This window comes from Acyrthosiphon pisum, chromosome A2, assembly GCF_005508785.2.
Source record: "Acyrthosiphon pisum isolate AL4f chromosome A2, pea_aphid_22Mar2018_4r6ur, whole genome shotgun sequence".
NCBI lineage: Eukaryota > Metazoa > Arthropoda > Insecta > Hemiptera > Aphididae > Acyrthosiphon > Acyrthosiphon pisum.
This window is the reverse complement of record NC_042495.1, coordinates 45,091,888-45,118,375: the sequence shown is the minus strand read 5'-3', so window position 1 is coordinate 45,118,375 and position 26,488 is coordinate 45,091,888. Positions and strand designations below refer to the sequence as shown.

The window sequence follows — 26,488 nt, the reverse complement described above, 5'->3', positions numbered from 1 at the left end:
TCCTAGTTTCCTCACAACGATTAGCGGAACCGAGCATTGGCGCTCCAAGCGTTTAAATATTGAATCATATATATGAATCATATAATGTGTATGCCTAGTACTTAATTTTTACGCTATCAGCGCTAGTAAAAGCTTCTAGAGTATCGTTGATAATAAAAGAAACTATGAGCATCATTTAATTGTTTCTTATCATAGTTCGTTGGGCAACTATACTATCTTTAATCGTGACACAATCTAACAAATGATGAATAAAATACCTTCAGTGATGTTTCAAAATCTTTGTGTTGAATAACTAAATGTTCCAGAGTGTCCATGTCTCTTGGTATAGGGGCACTCAATCTAGTATTTAATGTGTGTTCATATTCATCCAATGAAATTTGAATAGATTTAACTTGATCAGTAAACATTCGTGTAAGGTTTTTACTGTCTTCTTCGGCTTGTGATCGCCTTTCAAATTCGTCAAATAACCTGTTAACTTCATCCATTTCTCTCTTGAGTCTTCTTAATTGAGGGTCAGCTGGATCACCTTCTCTCAACAACTTATTAGCATCTTCATTTAATGCCTTACGAATAGCATTACGTTGATCAGCACCCATGGCCAAAAACTATAAAAAAATAAAATAAATAAATAAGTTTATTTAATTAAAAAAATTAAATAAAATGTTTATTACTTGAGCCAAATCCCAACCCTTGACAACTTTGATAGTAGCAAATATCATATTTTGACGCATACGCAATTGTTTACGTTGCCATAATGCTGTTGAACGATCATATGCTCTACGCAAACGATCTACAGAATCTAAAGCTTCTTGATCAGGAGGAGGTATTAAAAATACAACACCAGGAACATTTGAATCATCAGTTAGATTCATTCCTCTGGACACTCTCCATTTGATTCGTCCAGAGTTATCATGGAGCAACCATTGAGAACCTTTTTCAACATTAATCTAAGAAAAAAAAATTTTGTTAAACATTAACTGTTTTATCATATCATAATTTTTTTAACATACCCCATTTTGTTTGAAGCTACAAATTGCGTTCACTGGTATAGGTCTAGTAATTGGAAGTCTACGTTGCTTCAGTGGAACTACTTGCCTTGATCGATCTTCAAGTGTACCAATCACTTCACTGAAGTTATTTAATTCTTCTCGGAGGTCTTGCATACCTTTCAACAAACGTTCTCCATCATCCAAACTAAATTCCGATTGGCTAAAAACAGAATTTAGTAACTCGTCTCGTTTGTTTAACCAATGTTCAGCTTCTTTGACATCAGTATAGAACTGATGATAGTAAGTGGCATGCTTTAGATGAGTTTCTAAACAAAGAGTCAACTGGAGTAACCAAGTCCATTGTGTTTGTAATGCAGATATATAAGCTTCAATACACTTTGATGCAAGATGACCCTGAAGAATTAACGCTTCTCCGCGATCTTGGACAGAACTTAATTGAATCTCTCGTTTCTCAAGTTCTGACATTAAAGACTGGAAAAATAAATAATAATAATTTTTATAAAACATAAAATAATAAGGGAGTATAAATTTAATCAAAACACACAACCTCAATCCCTGATCCAAATGCATGCTTAAAAATTAGTTAAAATATTAAAAAATTAAACCTATTATATAATATTATAATAAATACTAAATATTACCTCATAGTATTGTCGAATTGATGGTATGTTTAAATCTTTATCACTCCAATCACGATTTAATTCAATTTCTTCTTTCTCGTTTAGCCAAATAAGCTGATTGGTAGCTGATTGCAAGAAGTCTTGCAATGTTTCTAGATCAGATAGTCTTTTATTAGAGAAAGTAACTAATTCAGCATAAACTTTCTGCAATGTATTCAAATGCTGTGAATACAGAGATAGCTCATCTCCATGGAAATTACTCTTAGCATTTATGCAATGCTCAACTTTAGTATGGAATTGGTCGATTATTTTATGTTCACGCTGGTGTTGGTCCAAAAGCCCTTGGACACTGGGCAAATCTGAGCCATATTCAGCTTCCTGTAATTGTTTCTATAAATACATAAAAACAACATAAAATTAGCAAACACATAAAAAAAAACCAATTTTCAAATCTATCCTACCAATTTGTTATTGCACCAATCAATGCATTCTTGCAATGAACGGAAATGAGTATTGGTATCAACAAGTCGAGTTTCCAGAATGGTTCGTGTTTGTTTGGTAACTGTACGCTCTTCAACAATTGGAAATGATAGAGTAGCCAAAGGAGTAAGAACTTTTGAATGCAACAAAGAACGCAAATTTACCCATCTCTGATGCAGTTTTTCCACCCTAAATAAAAAATATATAAAATATAAAAATTTAATGAATAAAATATAATATATAGTAGTTACCTCTTTTGTAACTCAGGTGCCTGCACATAACGTCCTTCTCTGAGTGCTTGTACATCAACAAACAACGATTGAATAGTATCTTCAGATAAACGCAACTCAGTCTCCAGTTGATCAGCATTGTGTTTTGCATCCAATGGATGCAGTCTATCTGCCCGGCGACCTTCTTCTACAATTCTAGTTTCCAACTCATCCAACTTTAAGTCGGTGCGCTTGGTTTCACGATGAACTTTTTCCGCTAATCTTTGTAAGCGTTCAAGACGTTTTATTTCTTCCTGAATAGCAGAATCTCGATCTTGGTATGACATCATCAAACGATTCCAGGTACGGTCAATAGCATCAGCTTGTAATTCTGGTTCAATATCATTTTCGCCAACAGCCTCAAAATATTTCTATAAATTATAAAGTTCTATGAATGTTTCTACTAACAAGACACATGTTATATATATGTATTATTACTTGAAGTTCCTTATATAAATGGACCAGGTGTTGTTTGTCCCGATGGCGAGGTGGAAGCTCTTCATTACGAAACTTAGTAGAATCAGATGCTAATTTTTTCATTTCAATAAGTGTTGATGGGAAATTACGGTCGGACATTACAGATAACTTTTCACGCATCCAACGGTTCAATGATGAGGCAATTTCACGATATTCCCCAGAACGTTGTTGAGATTCCTACACAAATATAAAAATAAAAATAATAAATATTTAGAAAATAAAACTATTCAACTTTTACTTACAGAATCATAAAGAGGGTGCAAACGCGGGGGTTCCGGGAACACTTCGTGTAATGATGATATATAAGTAATAATCGATTTTTCGTCAATTTCGTGGGTGTCAACGTCTGTAAAATAAGTATTACAATAATGAATTTACAAAATCTATGCAAATATTATGATGCAATTATGATGATCACCTTCCGGATCCAATAATCTAGTGACTCCATATTCTCGTTCTGCGATGTAAAATGCAGACTCCAATCGCTCACGAACATTTTTACTTTTAACATTGCGCCAATCGATTAAATCCGGTCTATGGTAAGATTACAATAAATATTAATTTTTACTACATATTATAAATGTTTACCCACAAAAAAAATATTATTACCTATTTCTGTGTATAATCGCGTTGAATGCCATGCCATCCCGCCAAGAAGACGTGAAGTCCGACACCCGAACACCTGGGTATTTCGATGTTGATTTGCGAGCCCATTTCAATAAAGCGTCACGCGCCGATACGTTCGGTTCTTCACCGACCACAATGTCAGATATCTAAAAAAAATAATAATAATAATAAATAACAATAATAACATAAACATAAAAAATAAAAATAATGAAAATATCGAAAACCACGCCATTACAAGTCGACGCGCGTATTAAATGTCCACATAAGGTTTCTTGTCCCACCGGAGGCGGTTCGAATTACCCATATTACATTGGTGCCATATACATAATTGTACATATAGGAATATGTATTTTTACACAGAATAAAAATAATAAAAAAAATAAGACAATTATTATTAGGGTCAACAATGCGCAAGCCCGCCGACGAAAACAAAATACAATTCGGTATACGTGTTTTTTACGATTCGACCGAGCCACCAGTCTTCTCCTTAAATGGACAGTAGGTCCGCTCTAGAGGCCGTTCACAACACATTCTCGCCCATGTCATTTATTAGTAGGACAAATTATATGTGTTTTTATTCTTCTATTGAAATAAACATTCGAGCAAACGAACGAAAAGTAAAACAAATTTTTACTCATGAAGAAGATTTAAAGTCGAGACTTCGATCCAAAACTGGGATAGAGTAAGAGAGTACCTATGTGTGTGAGAGAGAGGTGATTTATGGGTGTGTGTGCGATCGTGTGATGTGTATGTGTGCGCGAAGAAAGAAATCAAAAATCAGGTCACCATCATTATGCGCGTTTGAAGGAAATGTACATCATGCATAAGAAACCATCCATGCGTGCCCTGATCATAGTCATATTATTCTTCACTATTATGGCAGCGGGTACAGTGTAAAACGTAGACATTATGTATGTAGATACTATCCATGTTTGTATACATGTTAACTATGTTTCAGTCAGGTGATGTACAGTACACAACTGTATACATTACCTATAGTAGTAGGTACAAGAAACAACATGTAAATATATAGCGCAAAATATTGTAGGTAGGCTTAATGATGTTTGTCTCATTCTGTTTTTGATGCATTTCTTTACCGGCCCCGATAAATAACCAAAAAAGCACGGTTAAGCTTTTATTCCTATGTTTCGAAGCACTTCTTCATTAACAATCGCTCCGTTCACTTCGAAACACGTAGTTCGTTCACCTTATTCTTGTTTCCGGTACGTGCACTCAAACAGTCTGCATATGTGCGAGAAAATTTAAATCCAAGTACCCGAATCAGCAAATTTAACTTTTATATCGAATTTTTTGAACATCAATACAATAATGATAAATTAACCCCAATACGCTAACCACTCATCTGTGTCATTTCCGATTGTATAACAACACAATGCCCTACGATAAACGGGTATACAATAAATTAAAATACACAAGTTCTACATTTTATGGACTGTTGTCGTCTATTACTAACCAAACACATAAAAAATAAATATTCGTCAGTTTATCAAAGGCGGTGGTTATCTTTTCGGTAAACAAATAAATTTGTGATTAAAAGAAATTATGTAATAATAAACTATACAGAAATAATAATTATAATTTAGATGCTTGTAAGATTATCAACTTTTTAAAAGATAATCATTAAACAAACTATGTATGAAACATGATGTGAAATCAAACTGATAAGCTTAATATGACAACCAAAATGTATTTTCAACCATGATTTGAATGGCTTTTAAAATATATGGTTTAAACTTTAAATGCGAAATGTGGATTAAGGAATGCAACACAACATTTCACACGCGAAAACTCTATACATATAAGACGGCCTATGGTGGAGGACGAAAATTGGTCCGATTCACAGAGGTGTGTCTGTTATTGGAAGAATGTGATGTACAAGTACAATATATGAAATCTTTTAATGAAATATTTAAAAATAAGCGTTACAGGGGGGGGGGGGGAGGTGTATCCACAAATAGAGGTTTTACTGTAATGAGTAATAACTGAATTAGGATATACACCGCGTCCAATATAGTTGCTTGCATCGACACATTGTATATGTATATATATAATGTGGTGCGTGAGCAGTGCGTGTATGTGGTTAAGTACTTTACTACTATATACATAATGTGTCGAACATAGCACAAATATTATGAGCTGATATTGCATATGTACCCATAATTTGTAAACCACTTTCATTCGAAAACAGATCGGCTTTATCTATGCGTATAAAAAAGCGGAAAAGGAAAAAACTATTCAATGAAACAAAACATGTATCCTATACAGTTATATAGCTATATACCACGAAAAAATGTCAAGTTGTACGCGAATATAACTACTGTACGAGAAACACTCAAAATAATCATAGACCTCCATCCGACTGCACGCAAAAAAGCCGTTCGGACCGATTTCCCACCAAACCGCCGAGAGACTGATTCAACCGTTGCGATTTTGAGCTATTAGGTATTTAGTTTTTAGGAAAACTTGCGATCCGAAGACAAACCCATCACGACAGGATGAGCCTGGCGAACATATTATAGGTAATAATACATATAGGTATGCAAATATGCGCGTGCTATGCACGATTCGCGAGACTACCTTGGCTTTCTTGGTCTTGATGACCTGATGATGATGTCTGGACGAGGTCCTTTTGGACTCCTCGTACGGCTGGTCGGCGACCATCATCTGGCCGGTTTTCATCATGCTCTCGGTGGCCGACACCTCGACGCCGCGCGTTAGCACGGTGGTTTTTCGCAGGACGCGCGTGGTGACCGAGTGCCTGCCGACTTCCGGCCGCCTGTCCACCTTTTGCGACTCGTGATTGGACCCGGTCACCTCAGTGGACAGGTGCCGTTTCGTGTACACGGCCTGCAAGTCACGCACGTCGTCGTCGCCTTCCCGGGTGCCCTGCATGAACAGCCGGCTACCACCCGGGCGACCAGCCGCCGCCGACGACGACGACGACACCTCCTTGGAGGCTTTTGTAAACCGGTACATAATGTACCGTCAGCGTTTCGATCTCTGTCGATCTCGATCTTATCCGGGTACTCGCGTCAATCGTTCTTCGCTCGCATAGCGGCGCACGAGACGTTTCCGAAAACCGTTTACAACGACGTCTATCAAATGCGTTGGATGTGTGTATCGCGACGATGTATGTACGTAAATATAGTTTGCATACGACAAGTCCGGGACGACAGCGACAGCAAAACCGTTACTGAGCAACGATGAACAACGATGACGACGACTGACTGCACGCGCGATACGGCCGGTGCACAAGAGATAACTGAACCGTGTTAAGCCGTCGGGGGCCGGGCCGGTGTTGTATCAGAAAGGCAATACGTGAATGAGTAGGAGGATGAGGAGGAGCGCGCACTCACAGGTATACAGGTACACTAACGGAGTGTTGTCGCGGCTGTGGTGTGTGTGTAGAGGGGAATAACAGCGACTGCGTATGGTACCTGCCCGCAATAATAATAATAAAAAAGCGCACTTCAAGGTTATAACCACGCACACGCACCGCCACCGCACCCGGACACTGGGGTGAAGAGGGGGCCCATTGAATAATATTGCGAGACGCGATACGCATACGCGAGATTTTCTTCCGTGGAGTCGGGATTAGATACGCGGAGGTTTCATTGAAAAAACAACAATTGCGCAACGAAAGTGACCAGGCTGCAGGACTCGTCGGTCGGGTCGTATGATTTAGGCCCCCTCGAAAAGCTCCAGCAGTCGTCGCAGATGGTCTACCAGAATATTATGGTATTATATTGTAGGTAATGTAATGTGTTACGATATCAACGCCCGGCGCCCACGGACGTTGAGCCCACGTTCGACCTGGCCAAAAATCTCATCGCCGCGTTTACGGTGTGCACCACATATCCATATAAAGAGCGGCCAGGTGCGTTCGGATCCTTGGGTCGCCGGGGACCTTGGACGAACCATAGCGTAGGAGTCACCAGCCCAGCGGACGCTGGAGGAGGCCACGGATTACATAAACACCGCACCGCTGTGCACAACATACCTGCGCATTATATATATACGCACCAGTACGGACGGAGGCGGGAAATCAGGGTTAAGACCGGATATATACTCACGGCAAAAACAGATTTTCACAATCGCCCGCGTCCTAGTGCTTTTTACCGGCTTGCGCGCGCTACCTACCTATTAAACGCATTAAAAATATGTTTCCAGGAAATCACGACGACGTCAATATTGCATGTACATTGAGGTATACAGTATGCCGCGATGACAGTATGGTGTAATGCGATGACACGCGCCGCCACCGTTATAATACACGACGACGACAGTATCACATAAATCATAATTGTGATTTCGTGACGTACGTTATTACGAGTAACGCCTCTATTCGTGATATGATTGGTAAAACAAAAATTGTACCGTTCCTCCGTTCGAATAGGTATACTCTCATTGTCTCAGACATTTAGAACGCGCGGTGCCGTAAATACTGATACACGACTATATTGACTATAATATAATTATTTGACGCGTTTCAATATATTCAATTGGAAAATATTGTCATTACGTGGTTGGTATAATTTTATCTCGTGTACCCATAAAAATATAAAAAAATCTCATACGCGACTTAGATGCTCCTAGATTATACAGTTATTTAAAAAACAATTAATTAAATTTGTAATAGTTGTTTAAAGACGAAATATTTTTAAAAAAAAATATTATTATTAATTATTTATTAAAATGTACTTTATACATATCATTCGGTGATAATTTGTATCAAACGATGACGATAGAAAAATTATCTGTTCAGAATTTTTATATTTACTAAAATTTTGAACGGAAAACTTTATATTATTTTAACTTAATTCATATTTATATAAAAATAATGTATTATGCACTGCGATTCATAATTATTAATACATACTTTTAGAAATGTTTTTACAATAAGAAGCTAAAAAAAATAAAGAAAAACAAACGTATTTAAAATATTAAACATGATACAAAACACTAAAATCAAATAGGAATCAGCTGATTGTAATAATAAGGTGTAAGAAATTTAAAGAAGTTATAATAATTAATTATTCACCATATTACATACAACTATAATAATTATCAGAAGATAAAAACTTAGAACATTCTTACTAATTAATTAAAAAGGAGCGTTCGAGGTAACTGCTATTACTTAGATGCTTTTATAGTTGCCTATCCAACTCCCAATATAAAATCTCATTTCTAATAGCAATAACTTTATGAAATATGTATTTTGGCATAATAAAAAAAAGTTTTTAATCATTTTTAATACATTATAATTTATAAAACAAAATTCTATTAGGATATTTAATTTTCAAGTAATACCATCATACAATGAATTAACCATTCTGAGGTTAGCTAACGTCAACTAGCTTCATCAGTATCTAACATGATATTATGACTAAAATCAATTAATATTCTAATAAATAAATTAAATGCACTGCAAATTTAGTAATCGACTCGACTATGAGGTGTTTTTTGAAATTGGATATTTGAACATTTTAAATAAAAATAAAAGAATAATTATAAACTAATAAGAAATAACAAAATTATAAGTCATATAATATCCAGCTTTTAAAATGTATTCTAGCTGGCAACTACATTACGTACTTTTAATCCATACGTATTTTTTTTTTTGAATTGTTGAAAATGTAAAAACTAGCAATACTAATCGTGTAGGCTATAATCAACCACACGCGGTTCTCAGGTGCGCCCTGTGTTTTGTTCTATCACACGTGACCAGCGTTGTGTAACGATTTATTTTTGTAATAATATGCCGTTCCGAACATAAATACCCATATCCAGCAATAAAAATTAACGACACTAACCTGGAAATGAAGTATAATGGTCCATATGAGACCCAGCGTGAGTTTTGGATTGCCATCTACAATATCTTCGGCCCGAATGTTCACGAGTTTGATCTAAAAACACACAACAATTATTATAACATAGCACTATTTGTTATTTAAGTAAAAATATTTACCTTTTTGAAACGCAAGTATTCCAGTGCCATTTGAACATTTTGTAGCATGTGAAATCTCAGTTTGCCTCTTTCTCTTGGCTGGAAATTAATTCGGAAATAATTATTACAGATATTTAGAGTAACTACTAAGTAACTTGTCCTTGTCAATCTATCAAATATACGATTTGCAGTGTTTACGAAAAGATAAATAATACAATATATTCATTGAAACTCAACAATAATAGGCACAATTTAATGACTTTTTTTACAAATTGTATTACACAATTTTCCACAACAAAACAAAGACAAGGATGTATTTCAGGCCTTGGCGCATCACTTTATACGGAATATCAAGTTCTAAGTAGCTGCTGGCCGTAATTATCATTGTCCGGTTTGCCGGGAACACCTTTCTTGGATGTAATAGCATTTTCCTTCAATTAGGTTTTTACAACTCTGCTATATAATAGTACTAGCCTACCCCTTAAATTATCAAACACAAAAGATAACAATTAAAGCGACAGAATTGTCGAAACCGCCCACAAAAACTATCGTGTTGTGCCACAATCAAAAGTTTTCGATTACTCAAAACATCGATTATTATGGCCTAATGATTATCTGACACGTTACAAATCCTATAGAGGCACACCCCAGAAACCTTGAAAGTAATTTTTCTAATAAGTAATAACATATAAAATACTGTCCGATGCATGTAAAAACATTTTTCTTTTTCTAAAAAAAAATACCATCCTACATACATAATTTTGTTATGCCTTGTCTATATATTTATTATTATTTATTGCTTACCAATTGATCTCCGGACAACACTTCGAGTAATGATATCAAGTTCAGACCATCTTGCAAATCGATGAATAGGTCTCCAACATGACGGTTCGCCTGTAAAGCCAAACAATTTATTGTTTCATTGTACGTATATCTATTATTATTGAAGCGTCAACATGTTTAATAATAATAACCAATGCTACAGATTCACAATTCAATAAAATATGTAAATTTATATAAAAAACGTCAGAAAAACGTGATATAGACTACTAAACACTTAACACATGGAAGGCAGTGACAAATAATATAAACTTTCTACACACAAAAAATAATACAACATACGGGTTACAATTAGTACTTCTATTTTAAAAAAAAAAAAACTATCACTCAAAAGAAAATATTTGAAAACGCTCAACTCAAGTAAACTTACACAAGAACAACTAGAATTAGAACACGCCTGCAAACAAGTGTATGTCTGAAACATACAATTTACTCATTTACTTTTAAAGTAAATTACGAGAAAAATGAACGAAAATCCTTTCGATCGTGTCAAATTAAAACGTGAGTTATTATTTTTTTTTTTCTAAGTAATTATCCTACCTTCGAGTATTTCCAGTGCTGCTTTCAGATATTCAGGTTAAATGTAAAAAAAAACACAAGAACTGATATAAGCAAATGTTAATTTTAATCCACAGATTATAATGATTATACTAAACTTTAAAGTATATAATATTATAATATGTGACATAAATAATAAGTTTTATTTATTTACGGTTTTACTTTTATAAATATTGATATAAGTATATTATAAAACCCCATAATACTCAAGAAGGTATACCCCCTAAAAAAAAAGTAATGCATTGCAATTTTTGATTTATTTTGTTATTTTTTTTTTTGAAAGATAAATCTTATTTTGTTTTCGATAGCGGAAGTAATATATACCCACCATATGCCAATCCTAAAAACATAATTTTGCCAAACCAAAATATATTATTCAATATGAATAATATGATATTTAAATGTTTCCGTTTTGTGTTGGTGGATACATCATTAACTAGTACAAAAAAGTAAGTTGGCGTTGATATTTTTTAGGTACTATGTTATTTATACCTTGACCCAAAAATTATAGAATAATAAAGAAAAATAATAAGCAAATGCATACTAAAATCAAAAAATATATATATATAAACACTATAGTAATTACAAATAAAATCAATTAAAAATGTTAACATGTACCAAAACAATAGGTTGGGTACACTAAATTTATTTATCACACATTACATTCTTATTAGAAACAAATATTTAAATATTTATTCAATGTAAAGTTTAGGTTTGTACACTTCAAATTAATAGTTAGGTGACGTAAATTTTATTTAACAAAATGTTGATGCATTATAATTTTTTGGGCTGTATTTATAACTGTCCTATTGCAGACTCTAATCAGAGGATACAGCATAAATAAAAGCTTCCGAAATTTCATTCACCCACAGATATTTTTAACTACCTACCAAAAAAATATATTATACCTATATTATAGTATCTAGTTATAGTGCCAACTTCTATCGAAACCATTCGTTATATTATTGTCATTACATTATTATATGCAGATGATAAAATTGGATTCAATTTTGTGTATATTTTAATAATGTAATTTCTAACGGAAAATTGACTAAACCGGAAATTCAGCGAAAAATTTCACCGTGTATCTACAAAAATTCACTAAAACTATCATAAAAGTCTAATAACGCAAGGTTTTTTGTTCTCAAAAATCTTAATGTAATATGAATTAATGTATTGACTTTATATATACTAAATTTAAGTATAATATATCACATCTCTTAATCATTTACGAATATTATTATTAAGTACATTTTATTATTTAAGTCCGGTGAAAAAGAAGACACTTCAAAGTTAAAAGTTCACAGCAGCGACATTTACGATTTTAATTTTAATTTTACATGTAGGTACTTACAAACTTTTGTAATATTTAGACTTTTAAAGCCATTTTTTGACATACAGAGTATATTAAATCAAAATGAAATAGGTAATCCATAAATATGAATAAGCTATATGAAAAAAAAAATTGCAAAGAATTTTTATAAATTCACATTATTTGTGAACCTCGAGGACTTTAGAATAGGAGGACTCTCTCGAAATAACTGAATATAGATATTATCATGACATTTTAAAAGCGAACACTTGTAGTCTCTTTCTAAGAAACTATACACACTATTAAAACAAAAACTCGACATTTTTAATCTCATAGACTAACTTTATTTAAATCAGATAAGTACTTATTCCTGATACTTATTGACTCACATGGTGCAAAAATAAAAAATACTTTAAGTAGTCTTAATCTAATGATATATAATGTGGGTAGACTTTTTTCAATATTTAAATTGTTTTTTAAACTACGTAAGCAGTGACTGTTTTGAGAGAGGTCATTGGGACGATTGACCCCCTCCACAATTGGGATTTGACTAACCCTTTTTAATATAATATAAATATTTAAAAATAATATTTTATGACTATTATTATAATAGTATAAAGTTTTAAAATATAACAATAATAAAAGCACCTATGTACTTAGTATTTGTAACAGAAATAAAACAAATTTTCTTGTGCCATATATGATACAATAAATATGCCTCTCTTCCTTGAAATTTAGTCAAAATCGCTACTGTAAGTGAAAATTTAAAATCACCTTCAATTTATTATAAAATATACGTATTTAATAAAATATTAATAAATTGTAAAAGCTTACATTGGGGACTAAATCAACATAATATCCTCAGTTATTTGTGTAATATATTATAATTTAGAGGTTATGCTTACTACAATACAATTAAAGATTTCTAATTGAAAAAAAGTTAAATATCGGTTTTGACACCTATATTATGACGAGTATTTGACATATTACACAGTACAAATATATTCAGCGTCTAATTTTACAAGAGAGAGTTTAAATGAGAGTTAATAATTTTAAGTAACAGAAAAAATAGTGATATAACATAATATCACTCAAAACCGTATAAGCAACATAAACGTGAGGTATATTTTTAAACGTCAAACCATAATTATTTTTAAAATATAAATATAATAATGTTTTTGAAATCAATATATTTGTATTACTTAAAAAAGTTCCAGACTCAACTAAGCATAACAAAGTGACTAGGTAATAAAAATATTTATATACACGTCAACGAGTATAAATATTCGCGTTTGTTTGTTTTGTTCAATGATAAGACTCCTTTGTGACCAAAAACGATGCAATTCACTATTCAAATAATGGGAATGTATAATATATTATATTTTGTGCTTGACAGGTGCATAATTATTAATACGTATAACGACTATAGCTGGTACTATCTATAAAACTAAACCCAAAGTTAAGAATTTTATGTTAAACAAAATATTACATGTATTATAATATGTTATTAAGTTTAACATTAACATTATTATTTGTATTAACTACCATCCAATACCTATTTGTATTCATATTATATATTATAATAGATATAAATATACATATAGTAAAATATAATACACCATAAGTACTAATGTTATATGACTCACTTTTTTCAAATGTTTGTTCACCCATTTCGTAAACGTTTTCTTCTGTATGGCATCTCTTTCATCTGAAAACAAAATATAAAACTTTAGTTTAAAGATAATAATATTATAGTCAATTTTTATCGGTTAAAAACTTAAAAACATATTTTCCAGTTTACACAGGCAAACCATTTATTATACGGCCTATATTATAATATACGTTTAGTTGTAATTTACGTTGAACTATGCATAACGTTCTGCCACGTCATTATGTACATAATATTATATAATTTTTTCAAAAAAAAACTTCATCTAACATGACGTACTTATTAGTTATTATAATACAAATAAATTTACACAAAACTATACGAATTGCGACATTTCTAAATTTTAAAATGTATAACAAGTAACAAAAACACTAGTCTGTGCCCCAATATAACAATATTCATTAGACATGCAATACCATGTAATTACTCTATCTGGGAGCGTTCCGGCTAAACGTAATCGAATTTACAAGAATTTATTTATCGCTTATGCATTTCGCTTCGATTTTTTTCTTCGACCTATTTGGAACATTTTACGTCTTTGTTTCATTCAGCACTACAGTTTATTTTAATTTTATGACGTTGTTTTCAGAATCTGAATACGCTGCCTAATAATTAATATAATATTAACTTGTAGTACCTATAAGATAATATTTACAAAAACACATTATTATGATAATTCATTCAGACGCAAAGTCAATACAAATTTCATATTTATTTTTGTGACAAACCAAATTAATTATAACTGTTCCATTACATATGTCATCGTACATGCCGTGTTTACATTGTCATATTCAATATACATAGATATTTTGAAAACTGTAATGAATACTTGGGATTTATAGGTACTTCCATATTTTTAAAAATGTATCGTATCAAAAAAATTACCTATATAATTTCAATAATTTATAATTAAAAACGTGATGCTCGCGCGTGTCGTCTCTATCTTACAAACGCACAACATAGCAAATTTTTGTTCAAATGAACCCGTTTTGTGTTGTGAGTCTTATATTACAGTATAAATTAACCTGTCATCAAATTGAAAGAATATTATCTGTTCTGTCGTCACTTTTTTTTTTTTTTAATATTAAAATAAAAAATGTTGACATAATATTATTAAAATAAGTTATAAGTATACCTATCTAAAATATAACCATTTAAAAATGTTCATAACTCACTAGCTTTAAATTAAAACATCGAAAAAAGCGACGAGGTAACAGATAATTTCATTACCTTCAAATTTGAAAATAGGCCAATTTATACAGTAATAAAAAACCATTAACACAAAATGTATTCGGTTGAACTCAAATTTTCCATATTGTACGTTTGTAAGACGGATACAACAAATGCAGACATTACGTCCTCTAATCTTAGTAATATCCTATTATCAGACAATAATGTTAAATTCTGCTTGTTTATAAAATTAAGTGTGCAATAAAATGCAAAAAGAAAAAACAAAGAATTCTTCAAGAAATGTATAAATAATGGCTATATTATAAATTATCAAATTTTCAACGAAAACTTTCTGGCAAATATTTTTAAAATCAAAAATGACACATTCAGCTTAATTAACTAGAGACAATGATATGTAATAAATGGTAGCATGGTACACATTTTTAGATTGGCAGACGGTCAAGTGGGTACATCAAATGGAATAATTCCAATTGAAATCATAATTTGGCTTTGGCACTACCATACCTTTAACTAATACATTTATACATCAGCACAAATCTTTAGAACCTTAAAACTATATTTTGAAAAATTGAATGAACAAAAATAACAATGTCTAATGTGTATATTGTATACCTATATTATGTGTTTAAACACACACATTTTTAATCGTTTATGCTCTAAACTACATTTAAACTTATATGCCTAATATTAAAATATAATATAATATTTTAAGATTTAAATTAAAAATCAAACATTATAAATAATATATCTTAAATACTTAATATATAGGTACAATTTTATATCATGACACTTATCGCAAAATATGTTACCTTAAGTAACACCTATCGAAAATGTTATCTCGAAGGTTTCAGGTTCATTGGGAATAAATGAAATAAAATAAAACCACACATAGCTCTACAAAAGGTCTCTTAACGCATTAACTTTAATTAAAAATATGTAGGTATAGGTAATAGGTATATGTACCTATATATAAGATTAATTTAATAGTCTCTTTCAAAGAATATTTTTAGAATTTTTATAGTCGAAAAGAAAAACCATTAATTTTAATATTTAAATAAAAATGTACCGTACCTACATGCAAAACAATATAGATTTTGATGCGAAAATAATTAAAAGATTATAATATAATTGTGTTCTTGAGAAGGCACTAAAATAATAAGCGAGCCTACGCAAAAAGTATGCCAAACATAACATTGTGTATAATTAATTAATTATTAATACGTTATCATATGTAACTAAAAATAAATGCTTTTAAAACGATTGTGTAATTATTCCACACATCTTACAAAGTAACAAGAACATTGTATTTAAAATATATCATTTAAATAATCAAAAAAAGAAATTGAGATGTTTATTTAAATTATATACGTAGCTTTTATTCGAAAATAACAGTGGACGCTCAAGGATTAGGGTGGTCCTATGTATATTATATAATAATTGTTGTTATTATACCCGTGTATACGATTAAACCTGTATATTTATTTTCCATCACGTTTTAACTCATTCATAATAGTTACTTAAAATATAGGTACTAATCTACAATAAAAAACAAAGTTTTATAATTTTTTGGAATAAAAGCATAAAAGTATTATAAAATGACTCCAGAACGAAAAAAAACGACGCATTTTAACGATATTGTATTGATTTTCAGATAACGAAACCGAACAATATGTTTAGTGCTGTTGATGTTAATAATTTATAACTAATGCTCGCTTCAGTATAATAACAAATTATTCAATATAATAAAATATATATTATTATATACTTAGGTAATAAATACCGCATACAACCGTCGTCGTAATATTGTTGTTACATAAGGCCAGTGAAGAGGCCGACTTCTGAGACGTTTTTCAAACGCATTCTCCTCCGTAGGACGCCTGTTTACAGATTTTCTAAGAAAACAATTTCACCTCGGAGAAAAACAAAAGATCCGGGGTAAGGAAAACCAACAACAGCGAAACCTCACAACCTGAGGTCGAACTCTCATTGTCGGTACTCAAAGCACGATGCATACAATTATAATATACAAGTGTACGATATATTTTCTAATTAGCACAGCGGCTGTGGATCGTAATACCTGTTCATTATACGTCATGATATTATATACGGAGTGATCTATTTCGTCAGCAACACTAATTAATAATTTTATCAACCAACTCATGCGATTTCGAGAGAAAACGTTTTACACGAAAAACTTAAACAACATTAACCTCATATATTAGACGTACCGTAAAAACAAAACCAAGAGCAAAATTGAAAAAATGACTAAAATTAGTATAGCACACTGTATAAAACTAATAAATAATAATAATGAACATAACGAAAGATCTATCGAAGTGTAGGCAAATACCGACAGTATATTTAGTAATATAGACCCCAAGGTGGGAGGGGGCGCAGTCAATCGACCTTTCCCCGTATTTGTAACAACACTAGCAATTATATAGGTAGGTACATAATAAATAATATTATGATAATGTGTATTATATATTTATATTGTTACGCTGTCGCGGAGTCACGTCATCGTCACCTCCAGCAATACTGAAACCATGGGCTCTAAAAGATAAGATGGAGGTAATGTATGGAATTTGCCCCTATGGCTTTTTAGAGATCCGCTATATTATGGTAATATGATATTAGGTCTCAATGCTAATGAGTTATAATTAAATGTTAATATTATTGTAAAAATTGAATCTATAATATTTTTATGTTTATAATTTTGGAAAAGACTGAGAGACGTTATTAATTTTTTTTTCAACAATAATAATATTTCAATGTATGCATCACGATTAAAGACAGTACTATCTTTAATCGTGGTATGCATTGATTTCACTAGAATTTAATTAAATCATGAAAAAAACGAGCTTAAATAATCAAAATCCTATCAAAAAATACATATATAATATACATTATAAAGTGTATAGTTATGCACGATATTTCTTATATTGTATTATAAACATTGATATAGAGCTTGTCCTTCCCCCCCTTCCCACAAAAAAATGTCTGTAGTCGCCTATATGGCAGCTGAACGCATTCGAGACGACTTTTATAGTGCTGCCGACGTCGTATAACATACATAATATTATTATTATATTACACGAGGCTTCAGCACGTACATGCGCGCGTGTGCAATGCGTGTATACATAATATAATAATACTAATATCGCGGTTGACGTAACCGTTTACCTGGTATTTTAAGCGACCACCAGTCACTGCGATGATTCAACGCGCCTAACTACGAACTCGGTTCGTGCGAATAGTGTATTTAATATCGTCTAATTAGCAGATCTATGAGAAGAAAAAAACTTGATGTACATAGATTATATATATATAATTAAAATGATATATTATGTCGTCAGTCTTCATAAATTTCTCTAGGTCAGTATTCCAAGGCCACAACTAAAACAATGACGAATTCGGGGAATCGAACTAGACAATTTTCCGCACCGGAAACTATATAGAAAGACCAACCGAAAGCAATAGGTTGACTTGACTATCATCGGAAATACATTAATCCACATTGATTTTTTCTATTCTTTATTTTTCTTTCTGTATTATAGGTATGATAATTTATTTATAATTTATAATTTTATTAATCATATCCAAAACTAGAACCAAATTATATAGCCACTCACTTGCACGTACAATAAACAAATTTGGTTTTATTCCAAATGAATAACGATAATACTAGTTTCATAATGAAATCAAAAAATATATACTTAGTAAATAATAACACAAGTAGTTGTAAAACTAAATTTTAAATTATACGATATTTAGAGTTGCTAGTCCCGTAAATTGTACACTTTTTATACACAGGAATTTTCTGTTTATGTTATTGTTTTTTTTAATGAATATTTTATTTTGTTGATTTATATTTTAAAGCACCATTCGTATATATGTACTTGAAAAAAATGTATGTCACACGATAATATATTGATTAGAAATTAATGTACAATTAAATAATTAATACAGTCTACAGTCCTACAGAGCTCACCAAATTTAAATTAATGTCTACCGTGTATTAAAATTCATTCATAATACATAATAATATGTACTTATATAATATGGTTATATAATAAGGACTCGCACACAAATATTCATCAATAGGTACATTAAATAATATATACTTAGCAAAACTTTATATAATATCGTAAAAAACCATATTAGTTATCAATTTATAATTTATATACTAAATATACATTAAATTGACAATGCTATTTTATCGATTGGATGTCTATAATAATAAAGTTATTACAAATTTAAAAAATATTAGAGTTTAAATAAATATATTAAATTCAACAAACGCTTTCCCGCCGGAGGATATTTACTTTTAGATATAAGTATATAATGTTAAAAAAACAAATTAATATTGCCATTGGTGATATTGACGAGAATATTGATTAATATTTCATAAAGATTTGCCATAAAATATTTAAACATACACTAAATATATGTTTAAAATTAAAAATATAAGACAATTCAGACATTAGTAATATAAATTATTACTTATTAGTTATTACTTGTACCTATAACTTACTATCAGTAGGTATAATGACATATTATGTATCACATAGTATCAGTACTTAATAATAGCTAAATAGCACGCATAGTATACATTCTACACAGTGTCAAAAGTCCTTATCAATCTTATTTTCAAAATATAAATAATACAACCAGATAGGCACATAGAATATGATATATATTGGTTATTAGGTATAGTTTAATATAATTGTACACATTCCCACATTTAATAACTTATTTATCCCATTTCATCAATCAGTGGATCTTCATAAAACATTCTGAACAATAAACTTGACTTTTATTAAATTATTGTCCTTGACATAACAATAAATAACCTAATTTTTCTTTTCATTTATTATTTTCATTCAACAAATTGTATGGAGTATCCACTTAGAAAATATACAAATGTTGTTACCTATGCGAAATTTTACCAATAGTAGCATAATGGTGTTTTAACGAGTTGTTAATAAAAATACGTCAAATTTAAATTAATGATCTTGGAAAGATAAATAACGTTCAGTGAATGACATATATGTTGTCACTGCTTGCTCACAGGTATAAGGGAATACATTAATTAAAACGGCATACTTACATTTTTGAATGCCTATAAAAGTAGATTTAAATAAGATGAAAACCGAAATTTCCAAAATAGTTGATATAAAACTATTCATGACTACCATAATATGGCTAAATGTCGAAAAAAATATATATAAACTGTATACGAATTAAATGTTATAAATTACAATATTTTTTATAAAAAATGTAATAATCCCATAAATCATACTACACGTTTTGAAAAAAAATATAAATTATTATTGTATAATAGAATTAACCAAGCAAAAAACATACATCAATGTTAAAAACTATAATATATATATTTAATTTCAAATATAATGTTCTGTCAAGTAATATATATTATATATAGGTATATATATACAAAGTAATATAATATACGGCTATACCAGCTATTGCAATACCTATAATAATATCTAACATCTATATATAATGTTATGTATTAAAATTTGCATAGGTACCAATTTTGATTTCAATGGTTATACATATACACTATAATTTTATAATATTATGCAAATACCTATTTAGTGTGTAATTATTGAACATAAAAATCAGTTTAAAATTTTTATTTTAAAATTAAAAACCATCCAAACTTATAATAACAAACTATATATTGAAGCATTTAACAAATAAAAAATAAATAAAAAAACATATTTAAAAAATCATGAAATTATATTTATTCTATATACATAAAAATGTTAAGTTAATTCATAACTTATTCGTATATATACATGAATTATAATATTATTTTTCTAACGTTTGTTTGATATGTTTGAGTATTTATTTTTTATATTTTGACATATACTTTACCTACCATATCGCACTGTGAGTATATTAGTGTAGTAACTTGAAAATGGAAATTGGAAGGTTTTGAGTTACACAATATGTTTTCTAATAGTAAAAATAACATTAATTTACAATGCACTAGTGTATTATGTATTAAGTATTATGGAAAAATTGAGTTAAACTGTAATCTAGTATAATGCCTACCTATTATGATAAGAGATATCAATAACTCGATTTTCACAAAATCTTCATTTTTTAGTTAACACACTGATGTATTCACATAGTGATATATAAATAACGTAAGACAAATTGTGTTTATAACTTCCAATTAAAAAATAATAAGGTAATACTTTCAATTAAGAGTAATAATAATGATCTATGAACTATATTATTATATCGCCACGTAAAATAAATTGAAAGCTATTATTTAATGAAAAAATTAAAAATGAATAATTATCATAACCGATCATATCAAGGCAATTGTTTTGATTAAAAATTGTCTAAATAATTTTTATTTGAATTGAAATATAGGTTGATATTAAAAACTAAACTAAAAGTGACAATATTACATATATTATTATGACCTCAATAATTCCTCAATAAAAATTAAAAAATAACATAATAATTAACAATATTATCGTTCATTATTTATAACAAGTTCTATAATAAATATAATCTTATTGCTTTGAGAACACAATTTAAATATTTTTAAAGTTTAAACGTTATTTAAATGTGTTGGTTTTAGATCACCAATAAACAAGAACAAAATCAAGTGCTGTACTTGTCCTATATATTATATGGTATATGGTATATACTATATAGTCTATATGTATTAAGGTATTTATCATTTATAAGATTAATTCAGGTCATCATAAGTTCATTACACGTTTAATAAACCCTAGTCCTTTAAGTAGACGAGTATTTGTGTGACCTCCAGTGATTGATCCATATAGTATAAAATATTTTAGATTTCTTTATTTAACATACACTTTTATTACCTATTCATATTTGAAGTGTCTACTCATAACTATATTAGTAAATTGTTTATATTGTATTGAAAAAATAGACTTTAGAAAATTATATTTTTACTACAAAATGAACAACATATTACTCATCATATTATTTGTTTATAAGACAATGTGCCATGTACGCGAAAATCTATTTTATTTTCATATAGGTACCTACAGATTTATTGTTAATTGCACGGATTAAAGAAAAATATATTAAATATTAAATAATAAAATGTTATTCAAATGAACTTATAAAGACTATATTATTATGGGCCGTTAGATAACATCTTATTTGTATACCTATCTTATTCATGTTAAAATACAGATCATCGTCGTACAAAAATGCGTGATACCAAATGTACTTTTAATATTCCAAAGCGAAGAATGGCCTTCGAAGTGAATAATGGGTTTTGCGATGTTATACTCCGAATAAAAAATTGTAGTACATACTATCTAAATCTCGTTGCTTACAAAAATATAGGAGATTAAATTTAAGAAATGCGATTCTAATTGATTATTGTTATTGAACGGCAATCGTGTGTGGTTTCTTTCATCTCTTCGTTATACTCTAAGCAATATCATGTTACCCATCTTAGGCGCCATATAGTTTGCACGCGCATACACACACGCATACACACACACAAACACACGCACACACACGCACACATATATATACATATACAACTCTCCGCAAAACATTCGATTGTTTCGCTTTTAAAATAACGCACGGAAAATGGTAGGTGTAATACAGGCTGTAAAGAGTAACCGATATCAGCGACACGCCCATGAATAATACTTAATAGGGATAATTCCACCGGCTTGACCGGTATTACGCTCAAAAACGAAAGTTATTTTAAATGGCCACGAGGTTTTCCCACAGTAAAAAAAATATGATGTATAATATAAATTATAAATTATATATAAGCGGAAAAGTAAAGCAATAAACAAAATTAATTTTTAATCAGCTAAATAGTTCGTTTATTGTTCACCCCCAAATGGTGATAAACGATAGTTAATCGTTTTATTTTTGTTAGTATATTAATATACTTTAAAGTATTTGACAAATTAAAATATAATTACTTTATAAAATCAACTACATTCACATTTGTAGATACAAAAACTAAAAAAAATACTGACATTCAATTATTGTTTTTAACATAACATTCAATAATATTATATCTATAGGTATTATAAATGATAAAATATTCAACTGTTTAAGATTCTAACTGGACCTCAATAATGAACACTCTTAATGAAGACAAAAAGATTATTGACATGTACACGACTATATGCAGTGACGTTTTCTTATTATTTTATAAAGAACCACCAGTGTAGGTACTATTTTTGAATAAAAAATAAAATGTATTATAGGTAGGTATATAATAAATACTAGTAGGTATAATAAATACTATTATAATATTCAGATGTTTAATAATATTATACTTTTATATATACTATTTAAGTGCCTCCTTTAAGTACTGATACATTCCTAAAAAATTACATTTTGACAGTTTTACTTTATTATTTCTTAGAAGGCACTTAGATATTAAAATATTCAAAATTATTATTTATTATATTTTAGTATTTTACCGGTATTTTACCAAAAATAATATTTTATTATATGATTAATAAAAAAAAACCTCTAGATGTGCGTAAAATACAAAAATAATACTATTGATGAACAATGTATACATACACAACTACATATATATTATATAATATTATACACCAATATGAATTGATAAGTTAATAAGATGAAAGAACTAAATATAATGCCGATAATTGAATAAACATGTTTAGTATAGATAATGCTTCTTCTATTTCTAATTAAATATTTTTAATACCTATATATATATAGATGTTATCTAAAAATTACCTAAAAACAAAAATTAAATACATAAAAAATACACATTTTTCGTTATCAAAGGTCATAATAAAGTATACTTTTTACAACAAATATTTTTAAAAATTATATCATAATATTCAATGATTAAACTATAATTAATATTTTCAATATTATAATGATAAAAATCTACTACGACTGATATTAAGTTATGTTTATACAATGAGTAACTACGCTCAGTAAAAATAAATTAGGTAAGTACTGCAGCATAATTATAGTTGAACAGTATATTATTTTTTTTATATTTATCTATTTATTGAAGATGTAAATATTTAATTAAAACCCTTATTGGCGTAACACAAAACGTCTGTACATTAAACAATACAATTCTGAGTACCGTAGAAAATGTAATACTCATCAATGCATCATTTTCAAACAACTAGATAACTATTCGAACACGAAATTTAGAGAAAACCAAATTATTTATATACAATTTGTGGCTTAAAATTTGATGCCTTGATCTAAAATGAGAAAATATATTTCTTTTGGTATTTTGATATGGTTTAACTACTGATTTAATATGGATCGGCAAGGATTATAACCGAGTGAATAATTAGATAATAATAAAAACAAATGGTTCTGATCATCAAGTTGTTGAGTTTATTACGTTTATTTCCTGTCTTGCAAAACCATGGTTTTATTGTCTTGAAATGAATTGATAATATTAGGCTATAAACACGATGACCGGTCTTCGATGAATGATTTTTTTTTTGGTTATTTTTATTTTGACCTATACCTTTTTAGGTGTTGTATTAGTGTACTACAACACTGATGGCGAAAACCACTGACCCTGCCCACTGCATTCGCCTACTCTTATCCACACCCCGGGCTTTGTCAATCTAAATTACATAAATAAAAAGTGCAAGGAAAATTATGTTTTCCCTTAAGAATAAATAATTTATTAGATCTTATTGGAGTACAATGCCATTGCGATAGCCGCATGCCATTATTCTATAATATATTATACATATCACGTGTCAGAATTAAGTCCTATTGAAAATTATAATGTGGCGTAATATCTGGATGTGCAATTATTAAAAAATTACGAAGGCAAACGTTTTCAATAATTTATACCGATACGTTATAATTTTTCATTATTCAAATAACATTTAATTTTTTTAAATCGCTGCAAGGTTACACTATTTGTCATTTATTGTACTACAAATCATGTGCAATAAGTTCTGGTGTAAAAACTGTAAGAATTTTAAACGCAGATAATTTTTAATTGGTATTTTATAAATTAAAAATTCAATATATTTCAAATACCTAAGTATGGGAAAATATAGTTTTTTTTCAAAACTTATAGTTGTTCGTAATAAAATTTATAGATATATAGATACCTAAATCTATCATTTAATTTTTTTTATCTTAACAGCTCATCAAGTACCTACTTAACCTTATATAAATTATAAAAAAAACAATACAATTAATTTTAATTTAAATAATTGTAATAAGCATAGTTATAATTTATAGTTGATTTTTTAGTAACCATTCAAATACATCATCGTTGGTAGTACATTAATATCAGTTAGGGGAGTAAACTAAATGAACATATGCTATTCCATATGGTTTTATAATGTGAAAAATAGCATAAGTACATTAATTCATCACGTCAGGGTATAACTTTTTGAATACGCAATTATACCGAATACAGATGGAACCTCATATAATGGTTTATCACAAGCTATGCTGGTATATATATTATATATAGAGAATACAGAATATATGTGGTGAAAACTCAAAATGTACTTAATAATACAGTTATATGTCTATAAGAGTTTTTTAAAGCTGAAACAAAACACATAAAATACGTATAGCATTGTATTTAAATGATCATAAGACAGACATATATCGTGTATATTGATAGGCACTGCAGTGACAGCGCCTAAACAGACATTACAATATATTATATATACACTGCAGCCGTTACCCAACATATCACGTGTTACAATACAAAACGAACCCTACACAGAAAGTGTTACTACTATTATTACGATTTACAACCGATTGCGATATTAACCGCGCAATATGGTACCTGACACCTGTACGATATCACATTAAATTACAAATAATTATTATTATGGATTTTAAGTAAAACGATAAAAAATTTTCTTCCAACGCGCGGGTGTAACACCTACGCGCAATAAAAGAGAAATTCTGTGCGATAAGTCCAAAAAACGGAATAACAGACCCGCGCGCCGTTTTCCAGGCATCGAGAAATTCCGCCTACAACGCGTCGTCCCACGCGCGGTATTGCGATAACAATGCACGATGTTCGCGTAGTGCCGGTGCGCCGCGGTCGTATTGAAAGTGTCAATGTGTCATTGATATTATAATAAAGGTATGTATTATTGTATTATCCTATATGTATTATTATAATATTATTAGAATCGTAAACCGGCGGACTCGACGACACGACACGGACCACTGACTGGGCGGCACCGGCAGGTCGCACGGACTGCACGCCGGCTAGTACGCGTCTTGCACCGCGGATCGTGGACACATTTCAAACGCCCGATAAGTATGTCTGCGCGCGCGGCGATTCTCACCGTCAGTCCTTGGACGGCGAGTGCGGTGTGGCGCGCGCGGCGTGAAGAAATGTGTCGCGCGAGCGGCCGCGCCGGAGGAATCGGTCGTGCGCGGCCGCTACCGGCACAGACGACAGACCGACCGACCG

At 30.2% G+C, this 26,488-nt stretch overlaps 1 protein-coding gene across 23 annotated transcripts in view; it reads right to left on the bottom strand.

Moving 5' to 3' along the window:
• The window catches only part of LOC100164103 (dystonin), a 78,109-nt gene that overhangs the window by 29,259 nt on the left and 22,362 nt on the right, over positions 1–26,488 (bottom strand). For 13 of the 23 annotated variants that reach the window (XM_016805242.2, XM_016805239.2, XM_016805251.2 and 10 more), the window contains exons 3-19: positions 13,808–13,869; positions 10,832–10,849; positions 10,662–10,706; positions 10,256–10,345; positions 9,473–9,550; positions 9,318–9,410; positions 3,466–3,629; positions 3,275–3,390; positions 3,099–3,202; positions 2,818–3,033; positions 2,362–2,750; positions 2,092–2,299; positions 1,652–2,020; positions 1,558–1,581; positions 1,011–1,481; positions 672–947; positions 258–605 (exon numbers count right to left, since the gene is read on the bottom strand). In XM_016805242.2, the coding sequence (XP_016660731.1) occupies positions 258–605; positions 672–947; positions 1,011–1,481; positions 1,558–1,581; positions 1,652–2,020; positions 2,092–2,299; positions 2,362–2,750; positions 2,818–3,033; positions 3,099–3,202; positions 3,275–3,390; positions 3,466–3,629; positions 9,318–9,410; positions 9,473–9,550; positions 10,256–10,345; positions 10,662–10,706; positions 10,832–10,849; positions 13,808–13,869 (3,071 nt within the window). Of the gene's footprint in view, positions 1–257; positions 606–671; positions 948–1,010; positions 1,482–1,557; positions 1,582–1,651; positions 2,021–2,091; positions 2,300–2,361; positions 2,751–2,817; positions 3,034–3,098; positions 3,203–3,274; positions 3,391–3,465; positions 3,630–6,081; positions 6,849–9,317; positions 9,411–9,472; positions 9,551–10,255; positions 10,346–10,661; positions 10,707–10,831; positions 10,850–13,807; positions 13,870–26,488 lie in introns of those variants that run through there. The other 10 variants (XM_016805249.2, XM_008185881.3, XM_008185882.3 and 7 more) reach the window with 5 other exon arrangements.